The 18,755-nt window shown below is 39.4% G+C and overlaps 1 protein-coding gene across 2 annotated transcripts in view; it reads left to right on the plus strand.

Annotated features, from left to right (window-relative positions):
* The first annotated feature begins 262 nt into the window (after positions 1-262).
* The window catches only part of urb1 (URB1 ribosome biogenesis homolog), an 87,292-nt gene continuing 68,799 nt past the window's right edge, over positions 263-18,755 (plus strand). For both annotated transcript variants that reach the window (XM_061972426.1, XM_061972427.1), the window contains exons 1-9: positions 263-502; positions 6,122-6,261; positions 6,344-6,495; positions 6,563-6,692; positions 8,605-8,701; positions 13,854-13,939; positions 14,019-14,144; positions 14,227-14,348; positions 17,883-18,078. In XM_061972426.1, the coding sequence (XP_061828410.1) occupies positions 376-502; positions 6,122-6,261; positions 6,344-6,495; positions 6,563-6,692; positions 8,605-8,701; positions 13,854-13,939; positions 14,019-14,144; positions 14,227-14,348; positions 17,883-18,078 (1,176 nt within the window). In that variant the 5' untranslated portion in view covers positions 263-375. The remainder of the gene's footprint in view (positions 503-6,121; positions 6,262-6,343; positions 6,496-6,562; positions 6,693-8,604; positions 8,702-13,853; positions 13,940-14,018; positions 14,145-14,226; positions 14,349-17,882; positions 18,079-18,755) is intronic.

Raw genomic sequence — 18,755 nt, forward strand, 5'->3', positions numbered from 1 at the left:
GCAAAAATTTGCATTTTTCAAGATTTTATTCATAATTTGAAATTATTTATCTAATGGGAAGTAGTAGTGAAAATGAGTAACCAAAAAGTGTCGTTGATGAAGGCAAAATATTTAAATAAACATGGTGGGATAAATAGCAAACTATTAATTAATATTTTACATGTATTTAAAAAAATATGTTGAGAATGCATTACGCTGAGTTCTCGAGCGGCTGTGCGGAACCAAGTTTCTGCTCTCAATGTTTCCTTCCGGGTGCCAATCCAGTCGGACGCCAGAGTCTGTTTACGCCCCAACGTGCATGGCAGTAGCAGAGTAGCATTAGCACAGCTGAGTCTGACATTCATGTTGAGTATTTAGCTTTTATTTAGACTAAAAATGAGTAGGAAGCGTTGCAATAAAGACGCGGAGGAACACCATGTGGCGGCCAAAAGAGAAAAGTTTTCCGAGTTCAACGGGACTGTTTTTAAAAGCATGCTGAAGGATCCCACTCAAGCCATGAAAGGTGAGTTTTTAACACACAAATGTAGGTACGTACAATACAAATATATCTCACAACAATTGCAAAGAAAACTTTATAATGCCACTCGAACCTTTTGTGGTAGGCTGAATCAGGGTGGCCACACTTTTTCTGCAGGCGAGCTACTTCAATTGATCAAGTCGTGGGGATCTACCTCATTCATATATATCATTTATATTGACTTCTTTATGAAATATTTGTTTTTGTTAACAAGTTAAAGGTGTTTAAAGATAATACAAGCATGTCTAACACATATAGTTAATATTAGGGATGTCCGATAATGGCTTTTTGCCGATATTCCGATATTATGCAACTCTTTAATTACCGATACCGATATCAACCGATATATACAATCGTGGATTTGACACATTATTATGCCTAATTTGGACAACCAGGTATGGTGAAGATAAGGTCCTCTTTTTTTTTTTTTTATTAATAAAATAAGAAATAAATTAAAAGCTCCGGGTTGGGGAGGAGATCTTGCCCCAAGTGGAGGAGTTCAAGTACCTCGGAGTCTTGTTCACGAGTGAGGGAAGAGTGGATCGTGAGATCGACAGGCGGATCGGTGCGGCGTCTTCAGTAATGCGGACGCTGTATCGATCCGTTGTGGTGAAGAAGGAGCTGAGCCGGAAGGCAAAGCTCTCGATTTACCGGTCGATCTACGTTCCCATCCTCACCTATGGTCATGAGCTTTGGGTCATGACCGAAAGGACAAGATCACGGGTACAAGCGGCCGAAATGAGTTTCCTCCGCCGAGTGGTGGGGCTCTCCCTTAGAGATAGGGTGAGAAGCTCTGTCATTCGGGGGGAGCTCAAAGTAAAGCCGCTGCTCCTCCACATCGAGATGAGCCAGATGAGGTGGTTCGGGCATCTGGTCAGGATGCCACCCGAACGCCTCCCTAGGAAGGTGTTTCGGGCACGTCCGACCGGTAGGAGGCCACGGGGAAGACCCAGGACACGCTGGGAAGACTATCTCTGGCCTGGGAACGCCTCGGGATCCCCCGGGAGGAGCTGGACGAAGTGGCTGGGGAGAGGGAAGTCTGGGCTTCCCTGCTTAGGCTGCTGCCCCCGCGACCCGACCTCGGATAAGCGGAAGAAGATGGATGGATGGATGGATGGATTAAAAGCATTTTCTTGAATAAAAAAGAAAGTAAAACAATATAAAAACAGTTACATAGAAACTAGTAATGAATGAAAATGAGTCAAATTAAGTGTTAAAGGTTAGTACTATTAGTGGACCAGCAGCACGCACAATCATGTGTGCTTACGGACTGTATCCCTTGCAGACTGTATTGATATATATTGATATATAATGTAGGAACCACAATATTAATAACAGAAAGAAACAACCCTTTTGTGTGAATGAGTGTAAATGGGGGAGGGAGGTTTTTTGGGTTGGTGTACTAATTGTAAGTGTATCTTGTGTTTTCTATGTTGATTTAATATTAAAAAAAAAACAATACCGACATTTTTCGATATTACATTTTAAAGCATTTATCGGCCGATTGTTAACAAGTTAAAGGTGTTTAAAGATAATACAAGCATGTTTAACACATATAGTTAATAATGTTAACAAGTTAAAGGTGTTTAAAGATAATACAAGCATGTTTAACACATATACCGTATTTTCCGCACCATAAGGCGCCCTGGGTTAAAAGCCGCGCCTTCAATGAACGGCATATTTCAAAACTTTGTCCACCTATAAGCCGCCCGGTGTTGTAAGCCGCATCTAACTGCGCTAAAGGAATGTCAAAAAAACAGTCAGATAGGTCAATCAAACTTTAATAATATATTAAAAACCAGCGTTCTAACAACTCTGTTCACTCCCAAAATGTACGCAAATGTGCAATCACAAACATACGTATATCAACATGGACAGAGCTGCGTGAAAAAAGCCACCCGGCCTCTTCGCGTAAACTTAAACTTACCTTAACCACTCGCTCATCTTTTCTTCATCCATCCCTTCGAGTTAGCTTTTATGATGACGCCGGCTGGAAAGGTCTCTTTTGGCAAGGTCTTCCTTTTGAATATCACCATGGGTGGAAGTTTCATTAGCATGGCAAGCTAGAACCACAGTGAAGGATGACTTCTCATTCCCTGTGGTGCGAATATTCACCGTACGTGCTCCCGTTCCACAGTGCGGTTCACAGGAATATCAGTTGCTGTGAAATACGGTAGTAATCCGTGTGCGGATGGAGAGATTGCGTCTTTTCATGAACCGGATCCTTGTCGCTTTGTAGGAGCCATTTTGTGGTCTTTACAGATGTAAACACACAAGGGAAATGAAACGTACGGTATATCCGCGCGCTTTTTCTTCTTCTGCGCGGGCGGGTGGTTGCTTACAGTAGAAGAAGAAGCGCTTCCTGTTCTATGGGGGCGGGTGCTTACCTTGGCGGTTGCTTGCGTAGAAGAAGAAGCGCTTCCTGTTCTACCGGGAAAAAAGATGGCGGCTGTTTACCGAAGTTGCGAGACCGAAACTTTATGAAAATGAATCTTAATATTTATCCATATATAAAGCGCACCGGGTTAAAAGCCGCACTGTCAGCTTTTGAGTAAATTTGTGGTTTTTAGGTGCGGCTAATAGTGCGGAAAATACGGTAGTTAATATTGTTAACAAGTTAAAGGTGTTTAAAGATAATACAAGCATGTTTAACACATATAGTTAATACGTTAAAAGTGTTTAAAGATAATACAAGCATGTTTAACACATATAGTTAATAAGTTAGGAACGGCCGTGCGCGACCCGAGGGTCCCTGGTTCAATCCCCACCTAGTACCAACCTCGTCATGTCCGTTGTGTCCTGAGCAAGACACTTCACCCTTGCTCCTGATGGGTGCTGGTTAGCGCCTTGCATGGCAGCTCCCTTCATCAGTGTGTGAATGTGTGTGTGAATGGGTAAATGTGGAAGTAGTGTCAAAGCGCTTTGAGTACCTTGAGGGTAGAAAAGCGCTATACCATTTATCATTTATTTATAAAGGTGTTTAAAGATAATACAAGCATGTTTAACACATATAGTTAATATTGTTAACAAGTTAAAGGTGTTTAAAGATAATACAAGCATGTTTAACACATAGTTAATAAGTTAGGGACGGCGTGGCACAGTGGAAGAATGGCCGTTAATACAAGCATGTTTAACACATATAGTTAATAAGTTAAAGGTGTTTAAAGATAATACACGCATGTTTAACACATATAGTTAATAAGTTAAAGGTGTTTAAAGATAATACAAGCATGTTTAAAACATTTAGTTAATATTGTTAACAAGTTAAAGGTGTTTAAAGATAATACAAGCATGTTTAACACATAGTTAATAAGTTAAAGGTGTTTAAAGATAATACAAGCATGTTTAACACATATAGTTAATATAGACCGGTAGCCCGCAATCTTCGTAATGGGCACCCCTGGGCTAAATATTAAGGGAGCTACGATTTTTTTTTGTCTTTAATTATCTCATAAGACAATAGAGACATGTGTGACCTATATTTTGGAAAATGAACTTCATAACATTATTGCTCCATTGTTATTTGTCACAAATGCATGAATTCCAAAGCAAATGGATTACTTCACAGGCCTCGAATTTAAACTTTTTAAGGTCAAGGCAAGTGTTGCCTTAAAGGAGGGCTCATATTGTAGGGCACCAAGGCAAGTTAGAAGGGCACCAAGGCAAACATTATTTTCTTTCAAAGCAGGATATATATATATATATAAATGATAAATGATAAATGGCTTGTACTTGTATAGCGCTTTTCTACCTTCAAGGTACTCAAAGCGCTTTGACACTACTTCCACATTTACCCATTCACACACACATTCACACACTGATGGAGGGAGCTGCCATGCAAGGCGCTAACCAGCACCCATCAGGAGCAAGGGTGAAGTGTCTTGCTCAGGACACAACGGACATGACGAGGTTGGTACTAGGTGGGGATTGAACCAGTGACCCTCGGGTTGTGCACGGCCACTCTTCCACTGCGCCACGCCGTCCCCATATACACATATACCGTATTTTTCGGAGTATAAGTCGCTCCGGAGTATAAGTCGCACCGGCCGAAAATGCACAATAAAGAAGGAAAAAAACATATATAAGCTGCACTGGAGTATAAGTCGTATTTTTGGGGGAAATTTGTTTGATAAGACTCAACACCAAGAATAGACATTTGAAAGGCAATTTAAAATAAATAAATAGTGAACAACAGGCTGAATAAGTGTACGTTATATGAGGCATAAATAACCAACTGGTATGTTAACGTAACATATTATGGTAAGAGTCATTCAAATAACTATAACATATAGAACATGCTATACGTTTACCAAACAATCTGTCACTCCTAATCGCTAAATCCCATGAAATCTTATACGTCTAGTCTCTTACGTGAATGAGATAAATAATATTATTGGATATTTTACGCTAATGTGTTAATAATTTCACACATAAGTCGCACCCCCGGCCAAAAACTATGAAAAAAACTGCGACTTATAGTCATTAAAAATACGGTAGATATATATAATACCCGTCTTGACTAACTGGGTTAATAAAAGTACCACTGACTGTTTACAGTACAGTTGTCATTCACTTCAATTTCACTAAATCTCGCTCAAAAATGAATATCTTTATATTTATACTTCCACCGGAAAATATGTCAAGATATATATCGAATTAAAGTATTTCTGATTTCTGATATCGAATTTAAGTAAAAATATATCAAGATATACTTTTTCGTCCATATCGCCCAGCCCTACCGTTTACCGTGACATCCCTACCGATGTAGTAACACCCACGATGCATTGCGTTTCCACGCCACACTTTCAAGTCCTATAAGTCCTAAGTATGTTTTCATCTACAAAACCATTCTGGGTATCACTCCATCTTATCTGTCTTGTCTTTTAACAAAGAAACAAGGAAGTCACAATCTTCGTTCAATGAATGTTCTGCAATTTGTCGTCCCCAAAGTAAGAACTGAACTGGGCAAGAAAGCATTTAGGTTTTCAGCACCGAAGGCTTGGAATAACCTACAATCGAACATTAAACTTCAAACCCTAGTTACGTTGAATGAGTTTAAAGCTTCTGTGAAGGGACTGCAGTCTACCTTGTCTGTATGCACATGTGTCATGTGAGCAAGTTTTAATGTTGTAAATGTAATGTTTAATGTATTTGTTTACTGTTTTTAATGAAACCTTGCTGCTGCCCTCTTGGCCAGGTCTCCCTTGGAAAAGAGATCTTTGATCTCAATGGGATTTTACCTGGTTAAATAAAGGCTAATAAATAATAATAAACATATTAAAACTTCCATTCGGGACAGATCTTGAGATGTAAAATTTTCCGTGTTGATTTTATGCACTTCTAGAAATCAGAGCCAGAAATGTCTAAGTTGAGACACTTGTTGGAAATGTGAAGTACGTCAACAACCTCTGCTCTTCAGTTAGTCCAAAAATAACAGAAAATAATGATGCACATCGCAAACCGCTTGGTCTTAGCGGTGCAAGAAAAATAAATAGGTCAGCGAGCGATTGTCACGTACCTAAAACAAATGGATCGCTCGTGAGATTTGTGTCATTTATTCACTGAGACTTTCTCCCTATGGTTAACTTTTTAATGGCCTTGCAGGACTTGAAACCTTCATAGACATCGCCAGGAAGCTGCCATCCCCCCAGCTGTACGATGTGGTAGAAGGTTACGTGAAAATCTCCATGGAGTGTGCGGAGATATTCCAACTGCTGGAAGGAGACAAACAAATAGAGAGTGAGGTGAGGCCGCAGTCTCATGAAATGTGTTTGATTTCTTAAAGTGAGTCAGGCTCTATCTAATCTGAGCTTCAAATGTGTGCAGATGTTGCTGATCTTCGAGAGTTTGGAGGTGATTCTCCTGAGGACAGCCAGTGATTTGTCCCACTTCCGCATGGTCGGCAACGCAATCGTGAAAAAAACAGTTTCCGGCCACATGAGGATGATTCAAGGGTGTTTTCAATCACGGAATCACAGGCGAGTCTAATCTGAGGATACTTGGCAGAAGCACTTATCTCATACTTAGAAACGTTTTTTCCTACAGATTGGTGCGCCTGTGCCTCAACCTGCTGTCTGCGTCCATATCTCAGGGGCCCGAAGCTGCCAGAGAGGTCCTAAGTTACGTTTACATCAATAAAACGCTCACTGATCTCGTCAAGTGGAAAGATCGCAAGGTAAAGATGAAAAAGTCTTCCTGTTGATGTCTGCAGTGCATTTACTTCCTAGTTTACATGTATTTATATATGTATTTCATCTTTATTTAAGTGGGGTAAGATAATTAGGGAATGTATTTTTTTACAATTCGATCCCGAGTCTTGGGGTGACATTTCAATTCAGAATCGATTCTCAATTCAACACGATTCTTTTATTTGATCAAAACAGATTACAAAAGCTCCTCTTGGCTGCTGACATACAACTTAAATGCACAGTGTTGGCCTTAAAAATATGTTTTTTTTCAATTTATTTAAAAAATATTATTTACAAAAATCCAGGAATGTTAATCTATTAATAGAAAGTAGAGCAACCCCAAATCTAACCCAATCCCAGTTTTACAATACTTAAGATATACATTTACAAAGCAATTGAGAAGACATACACAATACTTCTTAAATACTATACTAAAAACGAAAATGTATAGCGTTAATCAATTCATGGTAAATGATAGGTAGATGATCATATCTGCTGTACAGATTTACTTTTGAAAATAGTATTTGTATTTGACTTTATTACATTTTTGGGTAGAATTTTATTAAACAAAACCAGTTTTCTTTGAATTATTATAAAAATGCTGCAGGGACAAGCGGTAGAAAATGGATGGATGGTATTATAAAAATGTATCAGAGCTGTTTGTCTATTTTATGAAGGACTGTTGTTAATCATAGACCCAGCACCCAATGTTATTAAAATGTATTGATTTTGAATCGAGAGTCAGTTTGAATCATGAATCGATTCTGAATGGAATAGTGTCGTGTGTTGCTTAAAGATTCACAGTCCTACTATCTCAGGGGTCGGCAACCCAAAATGTTGAAAGAGCCATAATGGACCAAAAATACAAAAACAAATCTGTCTGGAGCCGCAAAAAAAAAGCCATATTACATACAGATAGTGTGTCATGGAATTAAGAGGACTTAAATGAAACTAAATGACCTCAAATATAGCTACAAATGAGGCATAATGATGCAATATGTACATGTAGCTAGCCTAAATAGCATGTTAGCATCAATTAGCTTGCAGTCATGCAGTGACCAAATATGTCTGATTAGCACTCCACACAAGTCAATAACATCAACAAAACTCACCTTTCATGCACAACCTTAAAAGTTTGGTGGACAAAATGAGACAGAAAAAGAAGTGGCATAAAACACGTCCTAGAAAGTCGGAGAAAGTTATACATGTAAACAAACTACGGTGAGTTCAAGGACCGCCAAAATTAGTAGGACAAAACGGCGCTCGCCAAATACTCGAATCAGTGAAGCATGTTTAATATAAACAGTGTGCTTGGTAACAATTAGGGAGGTTTGTGTCATGTTTGTCCTCCTACAGAAACCATATTAAAACAAAAATATATTTTTTTCCCCTCATCTTTTTCCATTTTTCATACATTTTTTGAAAAAGCTCCAGAGAGCCACTAGGGCGGCGCTAGAGCCGCGGGTTGCAGACCACTGTACTATCTAGTGTCAAATTTTAGGGCTTTGTGGTAAAAAAACGTGTAAAGCATGAATACAGAATTTGTTGTCCAATTTGTGTTGCAATCCTGTGCTTTGAAGACTTCAAACATTGATATCAAATTCATAGAATCACAAGTTGATTCCATGTTATTGAAAATAAAAAGCCTCAAAGTATCGCTGCATGTGAATTCAGGCGTTTCAACGATCCCCAAAAAAATGCCAGAGAACTCCTGGAGGGACTGAATATTGTTAGGATATTTAACTATTAAATGGCCAGGGTGGGCAGACAGCAATTACATGACACTAAACTGTGAAGTTAAGTAGAGAGCCACAAGACGTTCCCGCAGGTGTGAGACCCCTGCTTTAATACAACCGTCTCTTTTCTTCCTTTTGACTGAATATCATCACACCTTTTCAGGGAAAACCTGACGTCCGCATGGCCTTCATCCAGTTTGTGCTGGCCTTCTTGGTGTCAGGAGACAGTGCAACCATTGGACGTATAATGGAGATCAAAGGTAACATGGGTGCTTGCTGCATTGTAAACTTTTCACACTTATCCTATTTTCCAGCACCGGATTATAAGGCGCACTGCCGATGAGCGGGTCTATTTAGGTCTATTTTCATACAAAAAGCGCTACGAATTATAAGGCGCATTAAAGGGGTCATATTAAGATTTTTGTCTTAATTTAAAACACGTCCTTGTGGTCTACATAACATGTAATGGTGGTTCTTTGGTCAAAATGTTGCATAGATGATGTTTTACAGACCATCTTCAAGTCGCTCTCTGACCGTCGCTTCAGAATGTGCCGTTTTGTGGCCGGTCTTATTTACGTGGCTGCATTTCGACAGCGTCTTACCCCCTTGTCATCTTTGTTGTAGCGGCGTAGCGTGCAAGGACGGGAGTCGAGGTGTCAAAAGATGGAGCTAACTGTTTTAATGACATTCAGACTAGGGATGTCCCGATCCAGGTTTTTGCATTTCCGATCCGATACCGATATTGTTTTTGCACTTCCGATCCGATACCGATACTGACCGATACTGGCCTATCCGAGCATGTATTAAAGTTTAAAGTTATTTAGCCTACTTAGTTGTCAGAATCATGTTGAAAAGGGTTTTAGTACTCTTGATAACAACTAGCCAGCTGAATTAGGGGAGTTTGAATAATACACAATGGTTGGTAACAAGAAACTGACCTGTTTATTCAAGGATAAACACAAAATAGACCAAATTATACATGACAAACAGAAATGGCATCATTGAACTAGGGCTGGGCGATATGGCCTTTTTTTAATATTGCAATATTTTAAGGCCATATTGCGATACACGATATATATCTCGATATTTTGCCTTAGCCTTGAATGAACACTTGATGCATATAATCACAGCAGTATGGTGATTCTATGTGTCTACATTAAAACATTCTTCTTCATACTGCATTAATATATGCTACTTTTAAACTTTCATGCAGAGAAGGAAATCACAACTAAAAAAATCACTATTTTTTCATACGGTGTTGATCTGGAAATGTTTGCCTCTGCATTTTGATGGTGTGGGCGTGTGGCACCGAATGGAGATAAGCGTCTCGACAGACGTTACAATATTTGAACAACGATGACGAAAACTGTTTTCTCTGTCGTGTCCGTGTGTCGAAAATTGTTATGCGCTTATTTTTTTATTTGATTTTGTGCGTGGCATATAATTGCCGTGCGCAGAGGATGCTTGAGCAGGCGCGCACCTTAGCGGCTGCGCTAGCATCACAGCTAACGTTAGCCATGCTGCTACCTCTCTGCTCGGGGAGGGCGTATATGTATGTGACGTATGACGTGACAGTATGTGACGTGTGTAAGAAGGTGCGCTCGCTGTCTGTGAGAGGGAGACACAGGAAAGAGTGAGAAGAGCCTGTCGTGTAATGCCAGCAGCTAGAAGCAACTACGTGAGAATCCACAGACCTGTGGATGTGTTGAAGGTGTGCTGGAAAATGCGGAACGGAAATTAGGGAGCAGCAGAAAAGTGGAATGTATTATTTAAATCGGTGCGTTGGAAAGCACGGACCGAAGTTTTTTTTAAACTGGATCTGGATCGGCATTTTCCCATGCCTTGCCGATACGCATTTTTTTGCAAATATCGGCGGCCGATCCGATCCAAATATCGGATCGGGACATCCCTAATTCAGACTTTACTTACCTCAATAACAGAGCATCATCTTCTCATCCGTTTCATGTGTCCCATGAAAAACCGTCCGACCGGTACTCTCTAATAAATAAAGTTCCATGTGTTTATTATGTAAACTCACTACACCGGTAGTTTTTAGCGCTTCCATAGCAAGTCTACTGACAGATATGAGTTAGAGCTTTACGCTACTTTATATTAGAAATGGCAACAGCGGAGGATGAATGTCCCACAACAAGAAGGTAGAGAAAATACCTACTCAGTGGCCTAGTGGTTAGAGTGTCCGCCCTGAGATCGGTAGGTTGTGAGTTCAAACCCCGGCCGAGTCATACCAAAGACTATAAAAATGGGACCCATTACCTCCCTGCTTGGCACTCAGCATCAAGGGTTGGAATTGGGGGTTAAATCACCAAAAATGATTCCCGGGCGCGACCACCGCTGCTGCCCACTGCTCCCCTCACCTCCCAGGGGGTGATCAAGGGTGATGGGTCAAATGCAGAGAATAATTTCGCCACACCTAGTGTGTGTGTGACAATCATTGGTACTTTAACTTTAACTTTTAACTTTAAAAAGGAAGAAGCTTATTGACTATGGTGTAAGCACGGACACAATGGCGGATGCGCGCAAATTTTCAGGACTTATGCAGATCTCAAATACATGTTAGCAGGTACTGTGGTTAAGAGGGGAGGAGTATATTGACAGCTAGAATTCACTAAGTCAAGTATTTCAAATATATATATATATATATATATATATATATATATATACATCCTGAAAATATGCAAACAAGACTGTGTTTAGATAATTGATACTTCAAACTTAAATAAATAAATATTAAGGAATATAACATAACTTGGCTTCTGAGAGCTTCAAAATGTAATGAATAAAATGTTAAAGTTGTTGATAAACAAGCAATTATTTTAATAATTAAATATGGTCATTTTAAATGAATTATTATGATCATTATTATGATCATTTAAAATGAATTATTTCAAATATGTTTATTTTAATGTATAATTCTATGGCTGAATGTAATAAGGAGTCAGAAAAAATACAAATAAAAATATAATAAATTTTGATGTTTTTAGCAAAATATAGTAAAAATTTATTTATTTTTTTAAAATTAATATATATATTTATTTTTAGGTAAGATAAACATAATACAATTTATCTCTAGTCTGGATGATTTAGTTCTTGTCACCCTGTTGTCCTCCCGTCATGAAAAAAGGCTGTCCTCAATCAGGTCGCATGGAGCTGGAGGGGGCGTGGCCTCCAGCTCCGGCTGAAAATCGGGAGATTTTCGGGAGAATATTTGTCCTGGGAGGTTTTCGGGAGAGGCGCTGAGTTTCGGGAGTCTCCCGGAAAATTCGGGAGGGTTGGCAAGTATGGTTTTAGTGATATTGTAAAACTTAAAATGTTGCCTGGAGTGAAGAATGAAGAAACCATACAAGTAGACGCTATGCACGGTTAGAAGCCGAACACAGCACTCGGCTCGAAAAAGCCCAAAACAAAGCACTACCCGTAAATAGAAGGACACTTGCAGTGAGCGAATTTGTCCATACGATGGAAGCATAGCACAAACAAAACACGTTCTAGGTGTATTTGCTTTAAAAAAAAAAAAAAATTTTAAAACTATTTTTATTGGCTGTTATTGGAGAAAAATCCACAAATTAGCCACACCGTTTTATAAGCCGCAGGGTTCAAAGTTTAAGGGAAAAAAAATTGCAGCTTATAGTCCGGAATTTACAGTATATGTAATATAGTATATCCATTCACACAATATAATTCTTAGTCAGTTTGTTTTCATGTAAAATAACACACTTTTAAGGTGTGGTGGCTTTTATTTTGCCGTGGCGATGCGCAACGATCAATTACATGTAAAGGAAACCCTGCTCATACGATTACATCCCTTTGACTCTTGACCAATCGCAATAGAGTAGGCGTGGTTGTGGGGTGGAGCCTGTTCAATTGAGCATTTCGGCCAGGAGGAGAAGAATGCAGATTTACCATGGTACAATATTTTGTTAAAATAATCTTACTCTGGTGACTCACTGGGATCCAATAACATTTTAAAAGCCATCACATTAATATCCGTGGAAATATTTCATATCATACTGGTGGATGTACAGTCGTGGTCAAAAGTTTAGAAAGAGCATAATGTCATGGCTGTCTTGAGTTTCCAATCATTTCTACAACTCTTATTTTTTTGTGATAGAGTGATTGGAGTACATACTTGTTGGTCACAAAAAACATTCATGAAGTTTGGTTCTTTTATGAATTTATTATGGGTCTACTGAAAATGTGAGCAAATCAAAATTATACATACAGCAATGTTAATATTTGCTTACATGTCCCTTGGGAAGTTTCACTGCAATAAGGCGCTTTTGGTAGCCATCCACAAGCTCCTGCTTGAATTTTTGACCACTCCTCTTGACAAATTTGGTGCAGATCAGCTAAATATGTTGGTTTTCTCACATGGACTTGTTTCTTCAGCATTGTCCACACATTTAAGTCAGGACTTTGGGAAGGCCATTTTAAAACCTTCATTCTAGCCTGATTTAGCCATTCCTTTACCACTTTTGACGTGTGTTTGGGGTCATTGTCCTGTTGGAACACCCAACTGCGCCCAAGACCCAACCTCCGGGCTGATGATTTTAGCTTGTCCTGAAGAATTTGAGGTAATCCTTCTTTTTCATTGTCCCATTTACTCTCGTAAAGCACCAGTTCCATTGGCAGCAAAATAGGCCCAGAGCATAATACTACCACCACCATGCTTGACGGTAGGAATGGTGTTCCTGGGATTAAAGGCCTCATCTTTTCTTCTCCAAACATATTGCTGGGTATTGTGGCCAAACAGCTCCATTTCTCAACTTTCCTCCAGAAAGTCTTATTTTTGTCCATGTGATGTCAGATAAAACACAAATTCACAACTCAAGACAGCCATGCCATTATGTTCTTTACAAGTGTATGTTTGTTACGTTCCCTGATGGCTCAGCGTCTAGGGACTATAGGGGAACGCAACATAAAATTGTATAAACCAAATCAGTTGTAAAAAAGACACCGAAGCCAAGAATTGAAAACAAAAACTAGTGTTATTGAAAAGTAACCATGGGGGGGGGGGGGTTTACAACAAGACACAACACTAGCCTAGCTTGGGAATACAGGTGCTGTCAAAGAAATGAACAAAACATACCAAAATACACCTCTAGAAAAGAAAAGGTAAGCTGACTAACTGAAGCTATTTAATTATCACAAACCAAAAACCTACCTATCTACTCTAGCCAAAGAGGGGGTCCAAAACATACAAGGGTGACAGCCTGGTGTCTCTATACACAAACAAATCCTACGTGTGTAGTGTATAGAGGCCTACGTGGAACGTAACAATGTTAAACCTTTGACCACAACTGTACATACTTTTGTATTAATATTCTGCAAGAGAATCAACTCTATTGTCAGAAGAAGCTTCTTTTTTTTTTTCATGTTGATTTGTTGCAACAGAGTTCCTGCCGGCCATCCTGAGCACGGGGCTGAAGGAGGACAGGATGTCCATAGTCAATCTCGTTTTGTCCACGCTGAAGACCAAAGTAAGTGCACGCTCAGCTGGTTTTGTTCAGTCCTGATGGCTTCATCGAGTTTGTTTAACATGCTCTGTCCTCGCTGCAGGTCCTCTTCGACAAGGTTATTAGCAAGACGCAAAAAGTGCGCCTCTTCACAGCCGCCACCATATCCCACATTGCTTCGCTGTACAAATGGAACGGGATTGTGGACGCCACCGCGGGTGATGAGGGGGTGAGTTTCTGTCACGGTTCAATAAGCGCTCTTGACTTTGCTTGAGTTGTTCTAAATGATGTGATGTGGAAACATGGAGCAGGACTCCGATCCGACTGGGATAACCGTGGTGAGGAAGCTCGTTCACAGTTTTCTTCTGGACCTGTGCTGCTCCAGGAAGCACGGGATCCCCTTTCATGATGCCAGCTTTGGCACGGCCGGCAGGCAAGTATTGTTGGACCAAAACTTCCATCCCGTTGAATACCGGTATACGTTGTATATAAAAGTGAACTTAGACAAAGTCAAACCCAAACATACTGTATGTGTCAAGTTGTTTTAGGGAAACTAATACTTAAAGGGGAACATTATCACAATTTCAGAAGGGTTAAAATCATTAAAAATCAGTTCCCAGTGGCTTATTTTATTTTTCGACGTTTTTTTCAAAATGTTACCCATCACGCAATATCCCTAAAAAAAGCTTCAAAGTGCCTGATTTTAACCATCGTTATATACACCCGTCCATTTTCCTGTGACGTCACACAGTGATACCAATACAAACAAACAGCAAGGTATAGCGACATTAGCTCGGATTCAGACTCGGATTTCAGCGGCTTAACACTGTCTGATAAGATAATTACTAACAACTATGAACTACGTTTACAGCATATGAAATACATTTGGCAACAACATGCACTTTGAGAGTGCAGACAGCCCATTTCAGGCGCGCTAAGAACATATATTTTTCCACGATTTCAGCACTCAGGTTAACCATACCTAAATAGACACAAAATACTGCATTACACAAGACTACCCGAATGTACTCGAATGATTGAAAAAAATAAATGTTTTTAATCTAAATTATTGGTAAACACAGTTTATGTATAATAATTTACGTAAATTTTCATCAATTAATATATTCTGTAGACATACCCTCATCCGCTCTCTTTTCCTGAAAGCTGATATGTCCAGTTTTGGAGTTGATGTCAGCAGGCCAGGGAAGCTAGGGTCGATATTCTTCTCTTGATCATCTTCGGTGGCATAAGGGACGGTGTGAGCCAAGACATCCAGGGGGTTTAGCTCGCTCGTCTGCGGGAACAAACTGCCGCCATTGCTTGCCGTGCTACCGAGGTCCTTTGTCCCTGAATTGCTCACACACTCCGGCAGATTCAATGGGGGTTTGGCGGCAGATTTCTCTGACTTTATCGTTGGAAATGCATCTGCTTTGAGTGTCGCAGGATATCCACACATTCTTGCCATCTTTGTCGTAGCATAGCTTTCGTCGGTAAAGTGTGCGGAACAAACGACTGACCATTTTGTCGGCTTTCCCCACAGCCTCGTATTTTGAACAAATTTCGTCCAATTTCTTGCCACTTTCGCATCTTTGGGCCACTGGTGCAACTTGAATCCGTCCCTGTTCGTGTTGTTACACCCTCCGACAACACACCGACGAAAGTGAGAAAATGGCGGATTGCTTCCCAATGTGACGTCACAATGTGACGTCATCGCTCCGAGAGCGAATAATAGAAAGGCGTTTAATTCGCCAAAATTCACCCATTTAGAGTTCGGAAATCGGTTAAAAAAATATATGGTCTTTTTTCTGCAACATCAAGGTATATATTGACGCTTACATAGGTCTGGTGATAATGTTCCCCTTTAACATGGGTAATTTTCTGCAATTTTTAAGGAGGAACTGCGCTTTTTTTCTTCTTTTTTTTGCCTATCGTTCACAATCATTATGAGAGACAAGAACATACGTCTTTTTTGGGGGGATTTTAAAGATGATAAAAAACGCTTGGAAGATGTGGCTAATAGGAGTCATCAAATTCTCTAAAACGACTTCAAAACCCTCCAACGTTTTATATACACACTGCAAGTATATATATAATGTAGTAAAAGACACCTCCATAACAATATGTAATATGTACAATATACACACTACAAGTACCGTATTTTTCGGAGTATAAGTCGCTCCGGAGTATAAGTCGCACCGGCCGAAAATGCATAATAAAGAAGGAAAAAAACATATATAAGTCGCACTGGAGTATAAGTCGCATTTTTTGGGGAAATGTATTTGATAAAAACCAACACCAAGAATAGACATTTGAAAGGCAATTTAAAATAAATAAAGAATAGTGAACAACAGGCTGAATAAGTGTACGTTCTATGAGGCATAAATAACCAACTGGTATGTTAACGTAACATATTATGGTAAGAGTCATTCAAATAACTATAACATATAGAACATGCTATACGTTTACCAAACAATTTGTCACTCCTAATCGCTAAATCCCATGAAATCTTATACGTCTAGTCCGGGGGTCTGCAACCCGCGGCTCTAGAGCCGCATGCGGCTCTTTAGCGCCGCCCTAGTGGTTCTCTGGAGCTTTTTCAAAAATGTATGAAAAATGGAAAAAAAATGAGGGGAAAAAATGTTTTTTGTGTTAGTATGGTTTCTGTAGGAGGACAAACATGACACAAACCTCCCTAATTGTTATAAAGCACACTGTTTATATTAAACATGCTTCACTGATTCGAGTATTTGGCGAGCGCGGTTTTGTCCTACTAATTTTGGCGGTCCTTGAACTCATTGTAGTTTGTTTACATGTGCAACTTTCTCCGACTTTCTAGAACATGTTTTATGCCACTTCTTTTTCTGTCTCATTTTGTACACCAAACTTTTAATGTTGTGCGTGAATGCACAAAGGTGAGTTTTGTTGATGTTATTGACTTGTGTGGAGTGCTAATCAGACATATTTGGTCTCTGCATGACTGCAAGCTAATCGATGCTAACATGCTATTTAGGCTAGCTGTATGTACATATTGCATCATTTTGCCTCGTTTGTAGCTATATTTAGTTTCCTTTAAGTCCTCTTAATTCAATTTATATCTCATGACACACTATCTGTATGTAATAAAGCTTTTAATTTTTTGCGGCTCCAGACAGATTTGTTTTTGTATTATTGGTCCAATATGGCTCTTTCAACATTTTGGGTTGCCGACCCCTGGTCTAGTCTGAGATCGGTAGGTTGTGAGTTCAAACCCCGGCCGAGTCATACCAAAGACTATAAAAAAATGGGACCCATTACCTCCCTGCTTGGCACTCAGCATCAAGGGTTGGAATTGGGGGTTAAATCACCAAAATGATTCCCGGGCGCGGCCACCGCTGCTGCCCACTGCTCTCCTCACCTCCCAGGGGGTGATCAAGGGTGATGGGTCAAATGCAGAGAATAATCTCGCCACACCTAGTGTGTGTGTGACAATCATTGGTACTTTAACTTTTAACTTTTTAGTCTCTTACGTGAATGAGCTAAATAATATTATTTGATATTTTACGCTAATGTGTTAATCATTTCATACATAAGTCGCTCCTGAGTATAAGTCGCACCAAACTATGAAAAAAACTGCGACTTATAATCCGAAAAATACGGTATATATATATAATGTAGTAACAGACACCTTCATAACAATATGTAATATGTACAATATACACACTGCAAGTATATATATATATAATATATTACTAATTTTTAACACTTTTTAATTACGGAGACCCTTTTGGGTCCCTGGGACTAACATTGAAGGGAGCAGTAATGGTAAAAAAAAAATTGTTTGTTGCATTGGGTTTGAAAATGAAAAATATCAAAATGGCCCGTGCATGCTTTAATTTTTCGGTGTGCGGCCCTCAGTGGAAAACGTTTGGAGAATACACGTTTCACTCCTCTTCCCCTAAGTTGTCTGCGCGCTCCTCACTCTCCACAGAGCTGGAAACATCATCCTGCTGCAGTTCCTGGTGGGCCTGAAACAGGCGACCGAGGACGAGCTGGTGGCCCAGCTGGCGGCCCAGACATTGAGAGCGAGTCCAGACGTGGTGACGAGATACTTCAAGGAGACGCGGCACTGGTACACGCCTCGGCCCAACAGTGCTTGGCAGGACACTGTCAGGCTGCTCAAGAAGGTACGCTCGCCAACTCCTTGGAGCACCAACACTGTCACTCGGATACAAGTAAAAACATAAAGGCATGACTTGATAACAACAAGAATAAGAAAACTATTTGGGATGTCCAATAATGAGAGAAAAATAAATAAATAAAAATGCTAAATAAACAGTTTATAATAATATAATTTATTTGTTTCAAACATATAGTTCCTATATTTCATCCCTTCTCCATGCCTAATATTGATAATTCTTACACCATAACACATAAGTGTTGAAAAAAATAGAAATCTCAAGTCATTAGTAAATGTAATGATTGTATTAGTATATAGTTTCATATTTTGTACTATACAAATGTTTGTGCCACAGAGAAATTATTATACAATTATCAACATTATTATTTACATTCTTACTTATAAATGTATTAAAAGACTATTTGTTGTTGTGACAAAAGTGTAAATGCTGTGGAACCAGGATTTACAAACTTAATTGGCTCTTGAACAGGGTTCGTAAATGAAAAAGTTTGTATCGTGAAGCGACTTTCTCCATAAGAAACAATGTAAACATGAATAATTGGTTCCAGTTTCGACAAAAGTCCATGTTTTAGTGAAGGTTTGTACACTTTGAACACAATATAAAGTGCTATATACAGCACTGTATATCAAACATACATAACAAGTCATAAGCTTGACAACACA

This window comes from Nerophis lumbriciformis, linkage group LG17 (assembly GCF_033978685.3).
Source record: "Nerophis lumbriciformis linkage group LG17, RoL_Nlum_v2.1, whole genome shotgun sequence".
Classification (NCBI taxonomy): Eukaryota; Metazoa; Chordata; class Actinopteri; order Syngnathiformes; family Syngnathidae; genus Nerophis; species Nerophis lumbriciformis.